Here is a 19,420-nt window from a genome sequence, read left to right on the forward strand (position 1 = left end):
GATTGCCTGGTTCAAAAATAAACTCTATGAAATCTCTCAAAAAAAAAAAAAAAAAAAAAAAAAAGGCCAAAAAAGGTAAAAGAACAAAGGTTTAAAAAATAAATGAAAACAAAGAGAAAATTTAAAAAGTCTCAACAGAGATATAACAGCCAATTATTAGAAGTTCTAGAAAAGGGGCACAGAAACAATGGAGGGGATATAATAATTAAATATGAACATTTTCCAGATTTAAAAGAATAATGGAACAACTTCTCCATTTAGGAAGGGTTAAAAAAATGTCATTATCTTATTTTAAATTACTAACTGGTAGGTACCCAAAACATATTTAGTGAAAATAAATAAATCCAGACTAACACTCATCCCCAGTAACTTCTAATCCAGTGTTCCTATCTCCCACTATCATTGTGACACCCAAAAATTCCTACCCCGAGAGATTTCAGGTATAGTATTGCTACAAAACTGTTTCTGGAAGTGTGGGAAATACGTATACACCATGGAATACTACTCAGTCATAAAAAAAGAATGAGCGCATGTCTTTTGCAGCACCATGGAACTAGAGGCTATTATTATAAGTGAAATAACTCAGAAACATAAAGTCACATACCACATGCTCTCACTTGTAAGTGGGAGCTAAACAACGGGTAAAGCTGGACATACAGAGTGCAATAACAGCCATTGGAGACTACAAAAGGTGGGAGGATGGGAAGGAGGTGAGGGTTGAGAATTTACCAATAGGTACAATGATCACTATTTAGGTGATGGGTATGCTAAAAGCCTAGATTTCACCACTACACAATATACACATGTAAAAAATCTGCATCTGTATTCCCAAAATACATAAAAAATAAATTTAAAAAATCTTTCTGGAAAATAGGATAAGACCGTGACTCTAACTCTCTGTAAAACTCAAATGGCCAGATGTGGTAAGAGTGACCAACTTTAAACAAGCTTACAAAACATCACCAGAATACAGGCACTGTACAGAAGACACTTTCTTAAAATATATTGGTTCCCTGATCAAGAAAACAGAACAGGGCTCTGTGAATATGTCTACATGAACTCTTCACTTAAGAATACCCTATGAAACAAAATCATTACTTCAAAAAAAAAAAAAAGTCTGTTCATCATTATTGGTAGACTTCAGCTATAGTTCAATTCTTTACAAATGTCTCTTCTGTTCTCAATAAATGACCTTAGATATTTCTCTATCCTTCCCTGGAACAAACCTACCTTAAGACCCAGAAACTTTAAAAATAAACAGGTATAAATTCAAACTCTGGGAAATAAAGAGGAAGAAATTAGTAGGAAAGCACGTAGCTCCTTTCCAAAGGCACAAATAAATACTGTTTCATTTTGGGGTCTCGAAACTGAAATTATGGCTTCTCAATAAATATTTTAAGAATTCTACTACAATAAAAAGAGGAGTTCCAGAGAAATGAAATAATTTTCCTGATAAGCAGAATAATCCCTGTAAATACGATAGCTTACATGGCAAAGAGGGAATTATGGTTGCCAGTCAGCTGACCTTAAAACAGGAGTATTATCCTGGATTATCGGAGGGGGCCGAATGTATAATAATCACTCAGAATGGAAGAGGGAGGCAGAAGAGAGACAGAAGGAGAATGGTCAAAGAGGTCCGGTGTTGCTGGGTTTGAAGACAGAGGAAGGAAGTCATGAACCAAAGGCAGTTTTTAGAAGCTGGAAAAGATAGGGAAATGGATTCTTCCCTCAAGTCTCCAGGAAGGCACCTAGCCCTGCTGACATCTTGATTTTAGCCTGCAGAGACGTGTGTCTGACTTTTAAGCTAGAGGATAGTAAGATAACAAATAGTGTGTTGTTTTAAGCCATTGTATTTGTGGTAATTTGTTATAGCAGCCAGAGAAAACGTACACACCCTGTTTCTCAAATGCTATAATTAGGCTTATTTGTTTCTACTGTTTTAGAGTCATTCCTATTCTTACTGCATTCACTTTCCATAATTTAAATATTTGTTCTTTCCTTTCTGTGATGCCTCACAGAAGGCTGAAACAGAAGAAACAGACCACTACAGAAGCACATGAGCACCTGAAAAAGGAGAAGAGTCAGGTGTGTCTGGGGAGACTTCTAATGGTTGCAGTCATGTAATATGTTCCGTAGACCTAAGCAGTAAGCTCAAATCAGTTTTGATTGACTGGACTTTACTTAAGCCTTTTAAAATTTACTTTTTTACTTCAGCCTTCACAGGTTTCAGATGAGTAATTTTAGCTATACTGATTATAAATGGGTGGCAAATTTCAGTTAACATATATATTTAATAAATCAAAATGCCAAGTGCATTAGTGGTATGTGTAGTCCTTTTGTTAGAGAGAAAATGAATGTATTGAGTGACCTCGATTCCTTTAGTAGTCAGAATTTCCTTATTTTAGGTTCAATTTTCTGTCCTCAAATCAGTCAAGTTACAGTGCATCCATGAGTGCCCATTTAAACTGAGAACAGCCCCATCACACTTTTGCATATTACATCAAGTGAAGTTTCAGTAACATTTTTGAAAAGCTTTTCTTTTTGTTCCATTTTACTGCAGAATTTCATATCTTAAGGACATTATACTTTGGGGGAGGTGGTAATAAAAATATCATAGGATGATTTTAGGAGTAGATTATGGTAATACCAGAGATTTATTAATCAATGCACTTAAGATTTACCAGTTAGGTTTTAGGTAAGAGTAGAAAGTGACTGAAATGTTCTAGGAAAATAGAATAACATGCGTAACAACTATCACACAGTAATACTGATTAGTACTTTTACATGCAGAAGTTTCTAAACAACTGAATAGGAGCTGGTATGGACACAAATAAGGTGGTAGATGTGTTTTTTATCTAAATTACAAAAATAATAATGCTCTACACTAGCATAGTCATTACGGCAGTTTATAATTGTAAAATATTGGAAACAATCTTGATGCCCATTGTTGGGACAGTAATTGAATAAACAATGCACAGTCTACAAAATAAGTAGTATACAGTGGTACAAAAAGAATAAGGGCAATCTCGGCCAGATGCAGTGACTCACGCCTGAAATCCCAGCACTTTGGAAGGCCAAGATGGGTTGATTACTTAAGCCCAGGAGTTCGAGAACAGCCTTGGCAACACGGTGAAACCCCATCTCTACAAAAATACAAAAATCAGCCAGTCTTATAACCCAGTCTCAAAATAAATAAATACATACATAGGTTAAAATTTTAAAAATAAAATATTTTTTAGAAAAGAAGAAAAGGGAAGATCTCTTCAAAGTAATATGAAATAAATGAGTACTTTAAATAAACCATGATGTGGGCAGAACCCAAAATGAAATACAAACAGCAACAAATGAACCTAAAAGTATTACAAATGAACAATTGCACTGAAAGGATTGAGAACTAAAAGAACTAACATAAGTAAACTTGGAAAACCAGTACTTACTGTATTCTGTAAGGTTAAGGTTAAAAAAAAAAGAATGCTAAGCAAATATTATAAGTTAGTAAATCTTTTTCATAGGGTGTTAAGTTAGCAATTCTGCAACTCTGTGTGTATATAATACAGTATAAATATAGTATATAGTATATAATATACTATAAATATTATATACTATAACATATCTATAACTATGTATAAATATATACTGTAATCCTTATACACACACACACACACACACAGTGTTGAATAACTAAGTAAATATATTGTGGTTGAGAAACCAATTTTCTCACTTTCTGAGAAAAGGCTTAAAAATAAGAAGAAAGGTTAGAACAAATTCTGTAGCATTTGATTGGAGTCAAAGGTATCCGTGTGAACTCTTGGTCTTTAATATATATGGAAATGGATACAGAAATAAATATAGAAGAGAAGTGTGTGTGTATACATATAATTGTCAGTTCTGTCTGCCACAATAACTAAAAGCAATTACACCTCAGTAGCAACAAACACACCTAGACCCCAGATCTTGGTTTCTAAATCTCATTCTCCAATAAAAATCTTCCTTGGAGACATAATGACTCAAGGGCTGAGGCAGGGAAAATACAAGATAAGCCTGGAATATTTTGTGGTCATATGAGACACTACTTATTCAGCTACGGCTGAAATCTGGGTTTCCCAGTGGTTAGTCTAATGTTCTTATGTTATTTTCTCCTTCACCATGTACTAAAAGGTAGAAAGAGGTTCCACAGACCAACTTTCCTATCTGTGTCTCCATGCAACCCAACTTAAGCTACCAAGCTGGCAGCTTCTGCTAATACAGGTTGTCTGACTCCCAAGACCAGGAAAGGGATAAAAGATTGCGGAAGTACCACATAAACGCCACTAGAAATTGAAGAGCCTGAAGGCAATACTTTTAATCACCATGGGACAACAAAACAGAATAGCCTAAATTGAAAACTAATTACTAATTCAGGCTAGAATAGCAACTTCAACAACTCCTAAAATTCATTCAATTAGTGAAAGACTCTAGCTTCAGTGTCCTCATTAACTATAACAATTTTATAATAGCTACTTGATCTAAATCGCAGAATTCAATATTTTCTCCAAAAATATTACTCATTATACATCTACTCTATGCCAGGTACAATGCTAGGTAAAAGGAACATATTACACTCTGTTCTTTTTTTTTGTTAAGACAGGGTCTCGCTGTGTTACCCAGGCTGGAGTGCAGTGGTGCAGTCATGGCTTATTGCAGCCTCAACCTCCCGGACTCAAGTGATCGTCCCACCTCAGCTTCCCAAGTAGCTGGAACCACAGGCATATGCCACCATGCTCAGCTAATTTTCAGTGTTTTGTACAGATGGGGTCTTGCTACATTACTCAGTTTGGTCTCAAATTCCTCGGCTCAAGCAATCCTACCACCTCAGCCTCACAAAGTGTTGGAATTACAGGCATGATTCACCACATCCCGCCTATTCTCTGTTTATTAACAAATTACTTTTAAGTTCACTGACTTTTTCTCTGCAACACAGGCTTTGATCAAGGAGTTTAGATAATCCAATAACTTCATTTTTATGAGAAAAATTGTTCAGAAAAGAAGTACTCTGTTCATGGTCTCATACATAGATGGGAAGTGTGTATGAAGATCTGATACAGAAGTATTTATAATATTTAATGTTATATTTAATGTTATATCTTTCTTATTTTAAAAATCTGATTTATAAATATCATTTGTCCTTTCAGTTTGAGATACTGAATTTTCCTTCCTTTCCACCACCTTACTTCCCTGGGGTCATTTCCAACTACCCTGTACCCCACACCCTTTACTCTTAGCAATGCTGATATTCCTCTCTCACACATCATGATTTTGCGATACATTCATGCTGTACATGCTGTTCCCTATGCTAAAATGCTCACCATCTAATTTCCTTGGCCAATTGGTAAAACTTGCATTCATTCTTCAACACTCAACTCAGAAGTAACTTCCCCTTCAAAAGCTTCTGAATGACCCCCCAACACACACACACAGACACACACGCACACATACTTTCCTTTTGTTATTTCAAGAGCACATGCATACTAATCATTTATAAATTCATACTATGATCATGTTTTTATAATTTATCTGCCTATCAAACAAGATTTTGAACTAATTAAGGACAAGGACAGCCTTATCCACCTCAGTGTCCTCAGAAATTAAGAGTATGCCTGGAGCGTAGTAGAAGTTCAAGAATTATTGAACTGAATTTCATATTGTAATATACTTAATCTATAAGAAACATTAATACTGAAGAAAAATATAATTATGTTTAAAGAATCACAACAACTACATTTCATAAATTTAAACTTTTCTTCACACATAAAAGTTATATTAATAGGACAAAAAGATCTATACTGATAATTAAATGTACATGGAAAATTCACTACTGGAGGTGGAGTATCTCCTTTCTATTCGTTCAAATTTTGTAACTCAATGTCAAAGCATACCTGAAAGTATCAGTATCAGTTTGAGATTTCTATTTACCTACATTAGGACCATCTCAACTTTATACAAGCTGTCCCTCCACTACCACATCTATGCTAGCATCACATTTTTAGTTACTTACAGCTTGCTATTATGACACGTGATACCTTAGAAACTTACTTGGTAAATAGGTTATGTCATAATGTGTATAGAAAACTAAGTGAAAAGTATTAAACAGTACCTTTAATTTTTTAAGGGTTAACTTAACAAGGATTTATTCACAGGAATACATGTAAGTAGAGAAAAATAACAGAAAAGCTAAACAAATGAAATGAAGAGGATCCAAACCAACTTTCACTCTATAGCTTTTAACTTGCAACCTGTGTGCATATATCTACAGCACAGAGGGCCACCAACATGCACCAAAATACAGTATAGGAACCCTGCATTACACTCATTAACTTAAACATATCTTTAAGATCACGCTTTGAACAAAAAAAAAGGAAGCTTAGAAGGCAGTATGTTGAGTGGGAATAAACACTGAAATACAGCAATCATTTTTCAATTTCTACAATTGTCTTTATGTGCCAACTAACATTTATGTAGTCTTTTACAGATCTTTTACCACGTAATTTAAATGTTAGAAGTTTTGATAAAATCATGAGTAGTATATAACCATGCGGAAAGCACATCACACTGACAGCACAGAGGCAAAGAGTTTGCACAGGTATATCAGCTTTCCACATTGCGCAGGTCACACACAATGCAGTATCAATCTTATTCCTAACAGATCCCAAAAATGATATTTCAAGGACTAGCTGTAAACTACAGTACTTTATATATCTATATTCTTAATAAAAATAAAACCCACAAATCTTAAAAGGGAACTTTAAATGCAGGGTTACACTAAATGGGTAAACTGCATCACAAATTTCTGCAACATAGGTAAATGAATACCAATCTCACTCTATATGATGCAAGCATGCTACTTTCCCACTAATTTAAATTACTTTCAACCACTATGAGCCAGAATGCATGCCTGAACCTTAAACTACACTTTAAAAAATAACATATTGGCCTAGAAATTAAATCTAATGAAGTACAACCATCAAATTATATCCACTACATTAATGTTAAATGCAAAATTAAGATATCATCTTTAGTTTTATATATCAAACCCCATTTATTTCACCCTCTGTGCCCACCCTAAAAAAGGTAAAAGGAGTGACTCATTTGGCATTTCACAGAGTGCTTCATTGTTTATGTTTGTTTTGTTTTATTTCCAACTTTTTTGGGGTACCTTAAATTGTAACTTCCAAGAACCTGCTTCTACTATGGGAAGGCAAGCTGATTTTAACTACATTAGTTCTGTTTGTGTAGTTCTTCATCAACATGCAAAACAAGGCCCCATCATGTGGGAAAACTTGGATTAAAAAAAAAAAAAACTTTAAATTAAAAAAGAAAAAAGCTTCTTTACTATTTGTAGCTCCCATTCTTAGGTTTCCTTTATTGTGCGCTGTAGAATTGTTCCTCTTTCTTGTCCCCATCCATCATTTATATGGTTCCTGTTTTGGTACAATTCTCCATAATATTCCACAATGTGCTGTTTTGTGAGTAGACTGAACAGATTTTTTTTTTTCTTCTTCAAATCCAGTGTGGAGTTGTAACTGGAGACATATTTCCACCCACAAAGGCTCTAGATGTTAAAACGTTTTCCAACATCGACTTAATACAGTGACGGCAACACCTCCCTCCTGCCCCTCTCAGTACGGTTGGGATTGTAGTGTATTGCCTACTGGTTTACCCTTCCCCGCGTAAAGGGTAGCATTTTCCCTGAGTGCAGAGGCTCCCTCATAGTCTCCAAGACTGAAGGACCCCAAATTTTGGGACTGCAGCTTAAGTGTATTAGATTAAACACCATAAACAGCTGCAAGATGCTCTTTTTAAGAGAAGAGGAAACTGGTTAGAGAAATGCCTCCAATTTTATCGCCAACTTGATTTTTAAATCCATGAAGGATCTCACAGAACATGTCTCTGAGATCATCTTTTGGGTTAATCCATGATGTAACAGCATCACACAAAAAAATATATAAAATCTTGGATTACACCACTGGGATTCACAATGATCATGGTACAAATTCCACGGAATGCTGAATCCTTTTCCTCATTGTCTCTCATGTTTCTCAGAGAGGTGCACCAGGGTCTTCATACTGCTGTAGCATCGGGGCCACCTCTTGAAGACACACGTAACCAAGACGGCCAATCATTATTGCTGTATTCTCTAACTATGTCTTTGGTGTGTTGGGTCTGTTAATGATTTCTACAAGCTGGTGCAACACCATAGGAATATAAGGCCGCATCTCTATACCCATTTGAATGGAGATTTCTCCAACTGCCCATGTGGCATTGCTGCAGACTGAAAAGAATTCTGGATTTGGGTTGGTTCCCAATATTGGCATTAAATCAGCTATACAAGGCTGAACATGCTAAAAGTAAGCTTTTGTGAGGTCACCTAAAGGGGCAAAAGAACTCTGTCGAACTTCTAGCATTTTATCCTGCATTCACTGATACATTCGTGTTAGGATGTTACTTCGGGTTACCAGCTGTTCAATGTTGCCTCCAAGTCCTTCAGCCAGGTCACTCAGTAGATCAAGAGCCACTATCATAAAATCTTTATCTGGAGCTTCATATTGATCTGGATGCGCATTGTTTAGCACGGCTTGTGCAAGAGTGTTCCTCATTGTCTCTTACACAGGTTCACAGTACGGAAGAAAGCCAGACTGCAGTGCTGTGGCAACTGAAGATAGGCACTCAGGTAAAGCAAACAGATCCTTATCTTCACCATTTAACATGTTCCATTTCTGGGTCAGTGGAGGCATTAGCATCTGAATATATTCTACTTTGTTTGAATGATGTCCTACTAAATCAGCTAATGTTCCGAAGGCCTTGTAAAGCATGAGTAGGTTCTTATGCTGGTATTTACTAAATGCAAAGACCAGGGTATCAAGTATATAAGCAAAGTGAGGAACAAGTTCTGTATAAGCCTCCTCTTCCAGGGTAGCAAAGGCACTGTCAGCAGCTTCTTGTACTCTCTTGTAGCTATCCAGGATGCGCTTTAGCAATTGTCATTAATGGCTTCAGGTACATGTCTGGTGGCTGGCTGACTACCCAGTATGCATAGTGGCTAAGAGTCCAGCATGTTATGGAATGTACAAGAGTCATTTTATCAGTGAGGCATTGAATAAAGTGAGGAACAAGCTCGGGCAAGTGTGGAATAATGCCCTGCATGCAACCTTCAGCAACTGCTCCTAAAACCAAGATGCCTGATTCTTTAACAACCCATTCATGACGAAAAAGTAATTCTTTCAAAAGGGGTGGAATATGTGGCAGCAGTTCATCATGATACACATTTGCAAGAACACCTAGGGCAGCAGCAGAACATTTTCTTAGATTCCAGTCAGAAATTGTATCATCATCAATTTCATCATCATCATCTTCCTCTTCAATTCCATCTTCATCATATTGCTGAGCCATTGTCCTTGATCAGTGAAAACATGGCCATATATCTTGAGTCTTACGTAGAACGTACTCAACTATATTATACATGTGAGGCAGCAGGCGATCCATTCGAACTTCAAATAATCACAAGTACTTGGCACACTTGTTTCCGTGCCTCTGGTTCTTCATCACCAGCCAATGCAAAGAGATTCTCAATAAAAGAATCAATGTGCAACATTAGAGTTTGGGTCCTACTGATGATAAACTGATTGACACGTGCAACAGCGTGAGACCTTATTTCTGGACTACTGTGCTTTAAGAACTATAAAAATTTGGGAATCATGATGTTGAGAGGATGATCTAAATCATAACTACCTAAAATCTCAGTAGAATCTTCACAAATCTTCCGTAGGGTGCCAAATGCTCCCTCATGGGTGTTGTAATCTTCAGCATACAGGCTACAGAGTTTTGGTAAGAGGTCAGGCCAATTCTGTAATTCTTCCTTGGAGGCTAGAGTTGTGATCACAATAACAATGGTGGCTCTAATCAGAGGAGAGGAGTCACCAATATTATTTAAACATTCACTTTTAATAAAAGTCTGTTATACCATATGGGAAGTTCTTAAAGTGTACTTTCACATTATTCTTCAAGATGAAATCTTGTGGGCTCATCTTCAGATTTTAATTTTGTAAGAACAAAAATCAAGTAGTTGTTAAAGTCTGAATATTTATTAAGTTGTTCCAGTTTTTTTTGCACGGTTCTCTGGATGGTGGTGTCTGGGGACTGCCACTCCTTTAACAGCTGCAGGATTTGCTGAAGCCCGTGCTTGTCAGGTTTCCACTCACACTCCATCTTAGTTTGCTGGGGTGCCCAAAGGAAGTCTCCAATGGCAAAATCCAGCAGAACTGCTCCTGGCAGCCCGGCTGCCAACGTCTGTTTCTGCTGCTCTGCCGTCACGGCCACCCAGCGCCAGTACCTTTAATTTAAATGTTTCTATTTATTTTCAATTAAAAGGCAATATTTATCACATGTCATCATGACACCCATTTCAGCAACTATTTATTTTGTCCTTATTTGGTGCCAAAAACTTATAGGAGAGATAATGAGATAATAAAGTATCAACTATACATTCAGGAACACGTAGTAGTAACTAGAGATTAAAAGTGACTAGACAGACTGAAATAAAACTGAGAACAGATTATGAAAAGAAAAAAGCCAAAGTGTAGATATGACATAGAAGGAATGGGAAAGCCACAAGAAAAGTAACAAGTCAAACTGGTGACAAAATAATTTGGCAAAATGAATCAAAGCAGAAACACTAGCTATAACTTCTAAAGGTGGGGAGGTGATGTTTTTCACCACTACAGTCAATCAATAATGGAATTTGGCCAACTGTACCCTCTAAACCCATTTTCAAAACTACCCACCCCTTCAGAACTCCACTTTTGCCACCACAATGTCATAAGCTACTACCACCGCTCACTTGAATATTAGCTTCCATGATCCTGTCTAGCTCCCCCCTAATTCAATCTTCATACAGAGCATTTTAAAAATGTAAACTGAACTAAATTTTTTGGAGTTTAAAATTCTCCAACTGCTTGCCTTCAATTTCTAAGGCAAAGATCCAAATCCTTCAAGCTCTTTGAAAGCTTTGTACTGACAGCCTCTTCTCCTGCCACTTCTTTCCTCTGAGTCAGTGCTCAGGATATCCTGGCCTTCTCATAGCTCCTCATACACTCCACAATCCCTCCCGCCCTTTCCTAAAGCATTCAACATTCTTCCAGCCGTAGCAAATAGAAAGCAATTTTTAAAAGCAAGCTGAACATAAATGAATGAACCAAAAAGAAACATATATAGAAAACCCTCCATATACTGCCTTTTCTCCTTTTGTTTTTTCTCAGACTCTACTATAGTTTGGTACAGAGATAAAAACAAGTGTGGAAGCAGATAATCTGAATGCTTGGTTTTCAAAAAAGGTTTCTCCAACAAGAGTCCAAGTGAACCATTATCCAAAAGGGAGTCTTTTGGTAACAGACAGAAAACAGAGAACAGCGCTAAACAGGTTCTTCTTTACCTTAAAGGAGAAACCCAGTATAAATCTATGGTGGTAGTAAAAACAATGACTTGGGAGTCAGTTGTTCCGATTTTTAATTACACTGTACTGCTAGAGTGACTATGTCACTTTACCTTTCTAGGCCTCAGTATCTTTATGAAATAAATGGATAAGACTAAATAATCTCTATGACCTTGATCCTATAGCATCTAATTTTTCTGCTTATAAAATATACTACAGCTTTGCCAAACAGTAAAAGTCCAAGTGAATGGATGAACAGAGGTCTAGATGCTTTCCTAGAGCATCCAGGGGAACACAGCCTTGCCCCAGTGGGACACATTTTGGACTTGAGCTTCAAAATGGTAAGATAGATGCTATTTTAAACTACTAACTGTGGTAATATGTCACAGCAATGAGAGAAAACTAATACATCAACAGATTTACAAATGTGTTTTTTTTTCAGCCTGACCCTAATTACAAAAAAAAAAAAAAAAAGTCCTGGATACCTAGAACCCTTAATGAGATTCTGTTAAAGGACAGTAAATTCTTTATCTCTACAAATACACCACAAACATAGTATCATATGTGCTATTTTTTTCTAAATAAACAATGTTTTTCCCTTTTCAAATAATTTTGAAATAGATGCTTCTTGAATCTTTAGGATTGAGCTATCTCAGGATTCTTACAAATCCTTCCAACATTAGTTGCTGTGCACTTTCATGACTGATTATAATTAAACACTATCATATAAACTGACCATTAAAATAATCTAATTGGGATTCCCTAAAAATCAGAGTTTACACCAAATTTTTGAAATATTGTTTGAAAAAAATGAAGCTTTCAGCTTTCTGCACACTTCTAGTTCCAAGCTTCCATATTAATCACACTAAATGATCTAGATCCTATAAAGCTTATTACACACAGGTAAGCATTTTTCATGATTTTTTAATGTCATTCATTTTGATAATAAAGCAGATATATGCCTGGCCAGGCACGGTGGCTCACGCCTGTAATCCCAGCACTTTGGGAGGCCAAAGCAGGTGGATCACTTGAGATCAAAGCTCGAGACTAGCCTGGCCAACATGGTGAAACCCTATCTCCACTAAAAAGACAAAAATTAGCCAGGCATGGTGGTGTGTGCCTGTAATCCCAGCTACTCAAAGAATCACTTGAACCCAGGAGGCAGAAGTTGCAGTGAGTTGAGATCAAGACTGCGCCACCGCACTCCAGCATGGGTGACAGAGCAGGACTCCATAAAAAAGAAAAAACAAAACAAAACAAAACAGATACATGTTAAGTCTTAGAATATTTATACTGCATCTGTATTATTAAGATTAAGATGTCCCAGATCATCTCCATAAATCATCCTTCAAATAATCCATGCATTAATGGTGTAGAGGTTTCAGAGCCCAAGTAGGATGAGAAAGACATCAATGTGGAAAAGGATATGGTGGCAGAAGTGAAGTGGGTTACAAAGAATGAAGTTAATCAAATAAGAACAGTCATGCACCATATGACAACATTTTGGTCAATGACTGACTGCATATAAAACTGGTCCCTTAAGATTATAATGGAGCTGAAAAACTCCTATTGCCTAGTAACATAATGATGTCGTAACTGTCATATCATAGAGCAGTGCATTACCTTTTCTATATTTAGATATGCTTAGATACACAAATATCATTATTGTTATAATTGCCTACAGTATTCAATAAGGTAACATGCTATACAGGTTTGTATCCTAAGAGCAATAGGCTAATACCACATAGCCTAGGTATATAGTAGGCTACAACATCTAAGTTTGTGTAAGTACATTCTATGATGCTTGCACAACAATGGAATTACCTAACACATTTCTCAGAATGTATCTCCATTGTTAAATAATGCATAACTGTAAATATTTTAAGCATAATAATGGAAGTCAGGTTTATCACCATCAGAGACGGAGGTTGCAAATATAGAAAGGGAAAAAACTAGAATTGAATCCTGTGGTGTTAGGATGGAATTGGTGGCATTAGTGTGAATTCATGGTTTTCAAAATATATAAATAATGTGGACATAAATATTGATACATGTGTGTGCAAGTATATATGTGTGTATATATATTCCCCAGTTCTCATCACTGAAGATGTCTGTGAGCAGCAACTTTTCAATAGCAGTGAACACATCTAGCCCCTAAAACTTGGCTCTGAAACAGCAATTCCTAATAAAAAGAACAAGGGCTCTAGGAGAAATCACTCATTCCAGGCCTAGGGCAGAAAAAAATGAAAGATAAGACTAAAACATCTTGTACAAAAGAGCAAGGGAGTGTTCAAAGAATTATGAGAGATAGAAGAAAAAAGCACAGGAGTCTGTTTGAAGGAGCACTCACTGGCCAGAAGACTGAAGAGACTAAAGTACATGATAAAACCAACGTGTCATTCTAACATGGATCTTTTTACTATAGAAGATATTATTGCCTTCAGTTTTTGGCTCAGAAGAGGCCAAGGTGTAACTCTCTTTGGTTGTACCAAATCCAGGTTCATCTGACACCAGCTGCCTCCACCATGCTGCTGAAGTTCCACCCCAATGAGATAAAAGTTGTATATCTGAGGTGTACCGAGGTAAAGTCAACGCCATGTCTGCACTGGCCCCCAAGATCGGCCCCCAGGGTCTGTCTCCAAAAAAGGTTGGTGATAATATTGCCAAGGCAACCAGTACCTGGAAGGGTCTGAGAATTACAGTGAAACTGATTATTCAGAATAGACAGGCCCAGATTGATGTGGCACCTTCTCCTTCTGCACTGATCATCAAAGCCCTCAAGGAACCGCCAGGAGACAGAAAGAAACAGGAAAATATTAAACAAGGTGAAAATATCACTTTTGATGAGACTGTCAACATTGCTCGACAGATGGGGCACCAATCTTTAGCCAGAGAACTCTCTGGAACCATTAAAGAGATCCTGGGGACTGCCTAGTCTGTGGGCTGCAATGCTGATGGCCGTCACCCTCATGACATCGTAGACGACATAAACAGTGGTGTGGCAGAATGGCCAGCTAGTTAAGAAGCACAAAGGAAAATATTTCAATAAAGGATCATTTGACAACTAAAAAAAAAAAGAAAAGATATTATTGGTCAGATGGAGGAACTTGAATGGGGTCTGAGGATTTGGTGGTAGTAATTTACTCATGTTAATTTCATGATGCAGATGCTTATTCTGTGATTATACAGGAAAATGTTCTTGTTTCCAAGAAATATACATTAAAGCAGGAGTCTCTAACCCCTGGACCATGGACCAGTACCAGTCTATGGCCAGTTAAGAACTGGGTAGCATAGCAAAAGGTGAGCAGCAGGCAAGTCAGCATTACTGCCTGAGCTCCGCCTCCTGTCAGATCACCAGCAGCAATAGACTCTCATAGGAGAGTGAACCCTATTGTGTACTGTGCACATGAAGGATCTAGGTTGCGCACACTTTATGAGAATCTAATGCCTGATGATCTGAGGTGGAAGGGTTTCATCCTAAAACCATCTCCATCTGCACTGCAGTCCACGGAAAAACTGTCTTCCACAAAACCAGTCCCTGGTGGCAGAAAGTTTGGGAATTACTGTATTAAAGTATCTGAAGGCCATAGGGCTTCAGGTAGGAAGCTTATGTTTAAATGGCTCAAGGGGGTGGGGGGAGTCATTTGTACTTTTTGCTGTCACTTTTTAATAGATACAAGTACACTGGTTTCTGCATCACTTTGTAGAGACCATCAATACCACCTCCCCAACCCTTCTCACCACTTCGTGAGTATGAATGAATGGGGAAAATAACACTCTACAGTGGCCTCAGTAGAAAAGATTTTAAAAAGGCTATTCACAGTGAAAGGACAAATGTAAACAAGGCAAAGTCCAGCCATGAAATAACCTTATGGATCGCAAACCAAAATTTGAGACTTTATTCTAACCCAAAGCAATAGAATCTAAACACACATAACTAAGAAGAAAATACTGATGCAGGATGTATGATAAAACCTGAGTTAAAGGGGCATAAGCATCAGAAAATAAGAATTTTACTAAAGAAAAGTACAGGCCAAGCACGCTGTAATCCCAGCACTTTGGGAGGCCAAGGCGGGCAGATCAAGAGGTCAGGAGTTCCAGACCAGCCTGGCCAGCATGGTGAAACCTTATCTCTACAAAAAATTAGCCAGGCATGGTGGCATGTGCCTGTAATCCCAGCTACTCAGGAGACTGAGGCGGGAGAATTGCTTGAATCTTGGAGGCGGAAGTTGCTGTGAGCCGAGATCATGCCACTGCACTCCAGGTTGGGTGAAAAGCAAGACGCCCGGGCGCGCGTGCGCGCCGCCGCCGCCGCCTATGGGTTGGCTGGTTATTTTGCAAGTGGGAGGGGCCGTGCGCGCTCCTGCCTCAGGCCTCTGTCCCCCAACCCCCTTCCCCAGTCCCAGGCTCTCCTTCGGAAAGATGTCGGACAGGGCAGTAACTGACACTCCGTGCCTTAACTCGAAACCGCAGGACCTGCCCTACACTTATGGGCCGCCAAGTAACTTCCTGGAGATCGACATCTTTAATCCTCAGACGGTGGGCGTGGGACGCAGGCGCTTCACCACCTATGAGGTTCGCATGGGGACAAACCTACCTATCTTCAAGCTGAAGGAGTCCTGCCTACAGCGGCGCTACAGTGACTTTGAGTGGCTGAAAAATGAGCTGGAGCGAGATAGCAAGATTGTAGTACCACCACTGCCTGGGAAAGCCTTGAAGCGGCAGCTCCCTTTCCGAGGAGATGAAGGGATCTTTGAACAGTCTTTCATCCAAGAAAGGAGGCAGGGCCTTGAGCAGTTTATTAACAAAATTGCTGGGCACCCACTGGCTCAGAATGAACGCTGCCCACACATGTTCCTGCAGGAGGAGGCAATTGACAGGAACTACTTCCCGGGGAAGGTGCGCCAGTAGGAGCCCCTCTCACCACCTGCCCTCTACTTTCCTGCTGAAATGACATTGGTTTTTACATTAAGCCTCTCTCTGTCTTTGATCTGAAGTTGGCTGCCCATCTCCTGGCCTGATAGACTGTCTGGCATTGTGCTCCCTGGTACCTGACTACACCATGTGGGTACTCTGCTAGGATCCTCTTCTCTGAGGAGAAGTGGGAACCCACAGGCAGATGCCCTTTGCTTGGGGTTGGCGTGGGTGGGTGGGGGGATTAGACTGGAAGGCAATTTCTTGGGCATTCACCCATGCCAGAAGGCTAACCTGGGGGGAGGGGGGCGCTTGTGCTGGTGAGGCACTTGGATACATACTGATGCTGCAAGTCCAGGGGATTTTTCTTACTCTTAGGTTTAACCAAGAACACTGAGCAGGGAAAAACCCTGCCTTTCCTAACTGCATGTATTTTTTCCTTTTTGGAAAGGTGGTAGAGATTCAGAAGCTTTCCTTGTTTTCTCTAGGCCTGCTCTCAGTTTTCTTAACAGTTTCTTTTGTTGCTTTCGCTCTCCTTTGTTGCTTTCCATGGCAGTAATCCTCCTAGAGTCCAAGCAGTCTGTTGTATGGAGCAGGGTGTGTGGGTTTTCTGGGCCCATCATTATGGCTGCTGCAGAGACAGAAGAAAGCCATAGGGCAGTAGGGGAGCTCCTATTGCCTAGCCCTTCTTCCTTTGTGGCTCCCACTCTAGCTGCCTATTTTTGCTCATCAGCAGGTGAGTCAGTATGGGCCAGCAGTTCTCCCTCCCTAAGCCCTTGCTACTTTATGGGTTAGCTTTGCAGATTTGGTGGCTTGAGGGGTGGGGGCAACTCACCACTGCCAGGTAACTCCCTGAAGGGTGGGAGTGGATTATCTTCTAGGCTCTTCCTGGCGGTAGGGAAGGGCATCAACACTGTCTTCCTTCCATTCTCCTTTCCCCCATCCCATTTAGTGCTGCCACAGGGCAGAAGCACACAAACCAACCACACAGTTGCTGACTTCTCCTAAGCACTTTGAGCTGTTGAATGGGGCTCAGGGACAAGAATTTTTGCTGCCCTCTCCAGCGTGGTCACAGGGTTATTGAACTGCCTGCACTTGTTTCTCATGCAACTCCAGCATTTTCTCCAGAAGTTGAACTATGGATAGCAGCTTGGTATGGATTTCCTAAATCTTAACATCTGAAGCAGCTTCTTGAGGCTGGCAACTATCCTGGTTTCTGTCTGGGAGGGGGTGGTTTGTCTGCTGGGGCCCAATGTCTGTCCCAAGTGGTGGGGTGAGAGCAAGTTAACTTTGGTGCCAGGTGAGAGGTGGGGGCTCTTTGCTTAGACTCCTTATCATGGAAAGATTGGAGTTTTCTATGCAGGGCGTTGGGGAAAAGGATTGCTGATTCTGACTGACCCTGATCAGAGAGATTAGGATTGTATTTTGACATAGGATTTGGAGCCCATCTAAATGTTGAAGTTCCTTGAGACAGCTCTCCAGCTGCTGAGCCTGTGCCAGGAGCTAAGCAGCCCCAAATGAGAGGCTCTGCTCCCTCTCCCACCTCGCCAATGTTGTTGTTGCTGCCTTTTTGATTCGTATCCTCTGTTATAGACATTTTTTAAAAACAATTTCTTCTTTCATTGTGCACAAGTGCTGAGAGTCTGAGGCCCCTTTTCTGCTGTGTATGTATATCCTGACTCGGGGCTTTTATTCAGCAAACTGTTCATTCTTCTGTCAGACAATGTCACATTCAACTCTGTTCATATTAAACCACTGTGAAGTAAAAAAAAAAAAAAAGAAAAGAAAAAAAAAAAAAAAAAAGAAAAGAAAAGCAAGACACCGTCTCAAAAAGACAAAAGAAAAGTCCAATCCTTGTCTTCAAAATTACTTCAGTGCAGGTATGAAGATCAATACAAAGTAGTATACTACAAACTGAAATACAGTGCCAAACACAGGAGACAACAACTGATTAGACGTAGGAAGGAAGGAGTAATTAATTCTAACTGGAAAGAACCATTTATCGAGTACCTACACACACTGTCAGTATCACAGCACAGAAAGATGAAAAGAGGCTGTCCTCACGATGTAACAGGAAGGAGAAAGGCAGAAAACAAAACCAGTGTGTGATTTAAAGTGCTATGGGGTCTCAACATTGAACAGTTAACCCTTAGATGGAGTGGAGAAAATAAAAGTCTGAATACAGCCTTAAAGGAAGAATAGATGGGAGCATTAAGAAAAATATAAACAATTTCAAATGGTCTTAGCCCAGGAATGTAGGCAAGGTAGCAGTAGTATGAAAAAGGCCCTGAACACGGATACAGGTATTTTTTTAGATTTTAGATTCATGATGTGTGAGTTTACTCCATGAACATGTTGCATAGTGGTGAGGTTTGGGCTTCTAGAAACCCATCACCCAAACAGTGAACACTGTACCCAATAGGTAATTTTTCAACTCTTATCCGCCATCCATCCTCCCCACTTCTGAAGTCCCCAATGTCTATTATTTCCATGTTTACATCCATGTGTACCCACTGTTTAGCTCCTACTTACAAGTGAGAACATGCAGTATATGATACCCTGTTTCTGAGTTATTATACTTAGAATAATGGCCTCCAGCTCTGTCCATGTTGCTACAAAGGATACAGCTTCATTCTTCTTCTTTTTTTTTCTTTTTCTCTGGAGAAAGAGTCTTGCTCTGTTGCCCCGGCTGGAGTGCAGTGACATGATCTCAGCTCAGGCCATTGCAGCCTCTGCCCGGGTTTGAGTGATTCTTGTGCCTCAGCCTCCCAAGTAGCTGGAATCGCAGGCATGTGCCACTATGCCTGGCTAATTTTTATAGTTTTAGTAGAGACAGGGTTTAGCCATGTTGGCCAAGCTGGTCTTGAACTCCTGGTCTCAAGTGATCCACCTGCCTCAGCCTCCCAAACTGCTGGGATTACAGGCATGAGCCACCAGGCCCAGTCTCAGTTTCATTCTTTTTTATGGTTGCATAGTATTCCATGGTATATATACACCACATTTTCTTTATCCTATCAACTACTAATGGACACTTAAATTGAT

At 39.2% G+C, this 19,420-nt stretch overlaps 2 protein-coding genes and 1 pseudogene across 9 annotated transcripts in view; 1 reads left to right on the forward strand and 2 right to left on the reverse strand.

Moving 5' to 3' along the window:
• CCSER2 (coiled-coil serine rich protein 2) overlaps nucleotides 1-19,420 on the reverse strand; it is a 189,985-nt gene that overhangs the window by 108,814 nt on the left and 61,751 nt on the right. The window lies entirely within an intron of this gene.
• Nucleotides 3,663-11,932, reverse strand: LOC103215889 (transportin-1 pseudogene; annotated as a pseudogene).
• LOC103215887 (sorting nexin-12-like) lies at nucleotides 14,131-16,621 on the forward strand. The gene has a single exon (XM_073019017.1). It carries the CDS (start codon nucleotides 15,782-15,784, stop codon nucleotides 16,373-16,375), a length of 594 nt encoding a protein of 197 aa, XP_072875118.1. The 5' UTR covers nucleotides 14,131-15,781; the 3' UTR covers nucleotides 16,376-16,621.

The sequence above is a fragment of the Chlorocebus sabaeus genome, chromosome 9 (assembly GCF_047675955.1).
Source record: "Chlorocebus sabaeus isolate Y175 chromosome 9, mChlSab1.0.hap1, whole genome shotgun sequence".
NCBI lineage: Eukaryota > Metazoa > Chordata > Mammalia > Primates > Cercopithecidae > Chlorocebus > Chlorocebus sabaeus.

Bases quoted from the DNA above. Each gene is read 5' to 3' on its own strand.
- LOC103215887 (XM_073019017.1), top strand. From the start codon at position 15,782: ATGGGTTGGCTGGTTATTTTGCAAGTGGGAGGGGCCGTGCGCGCTCCT.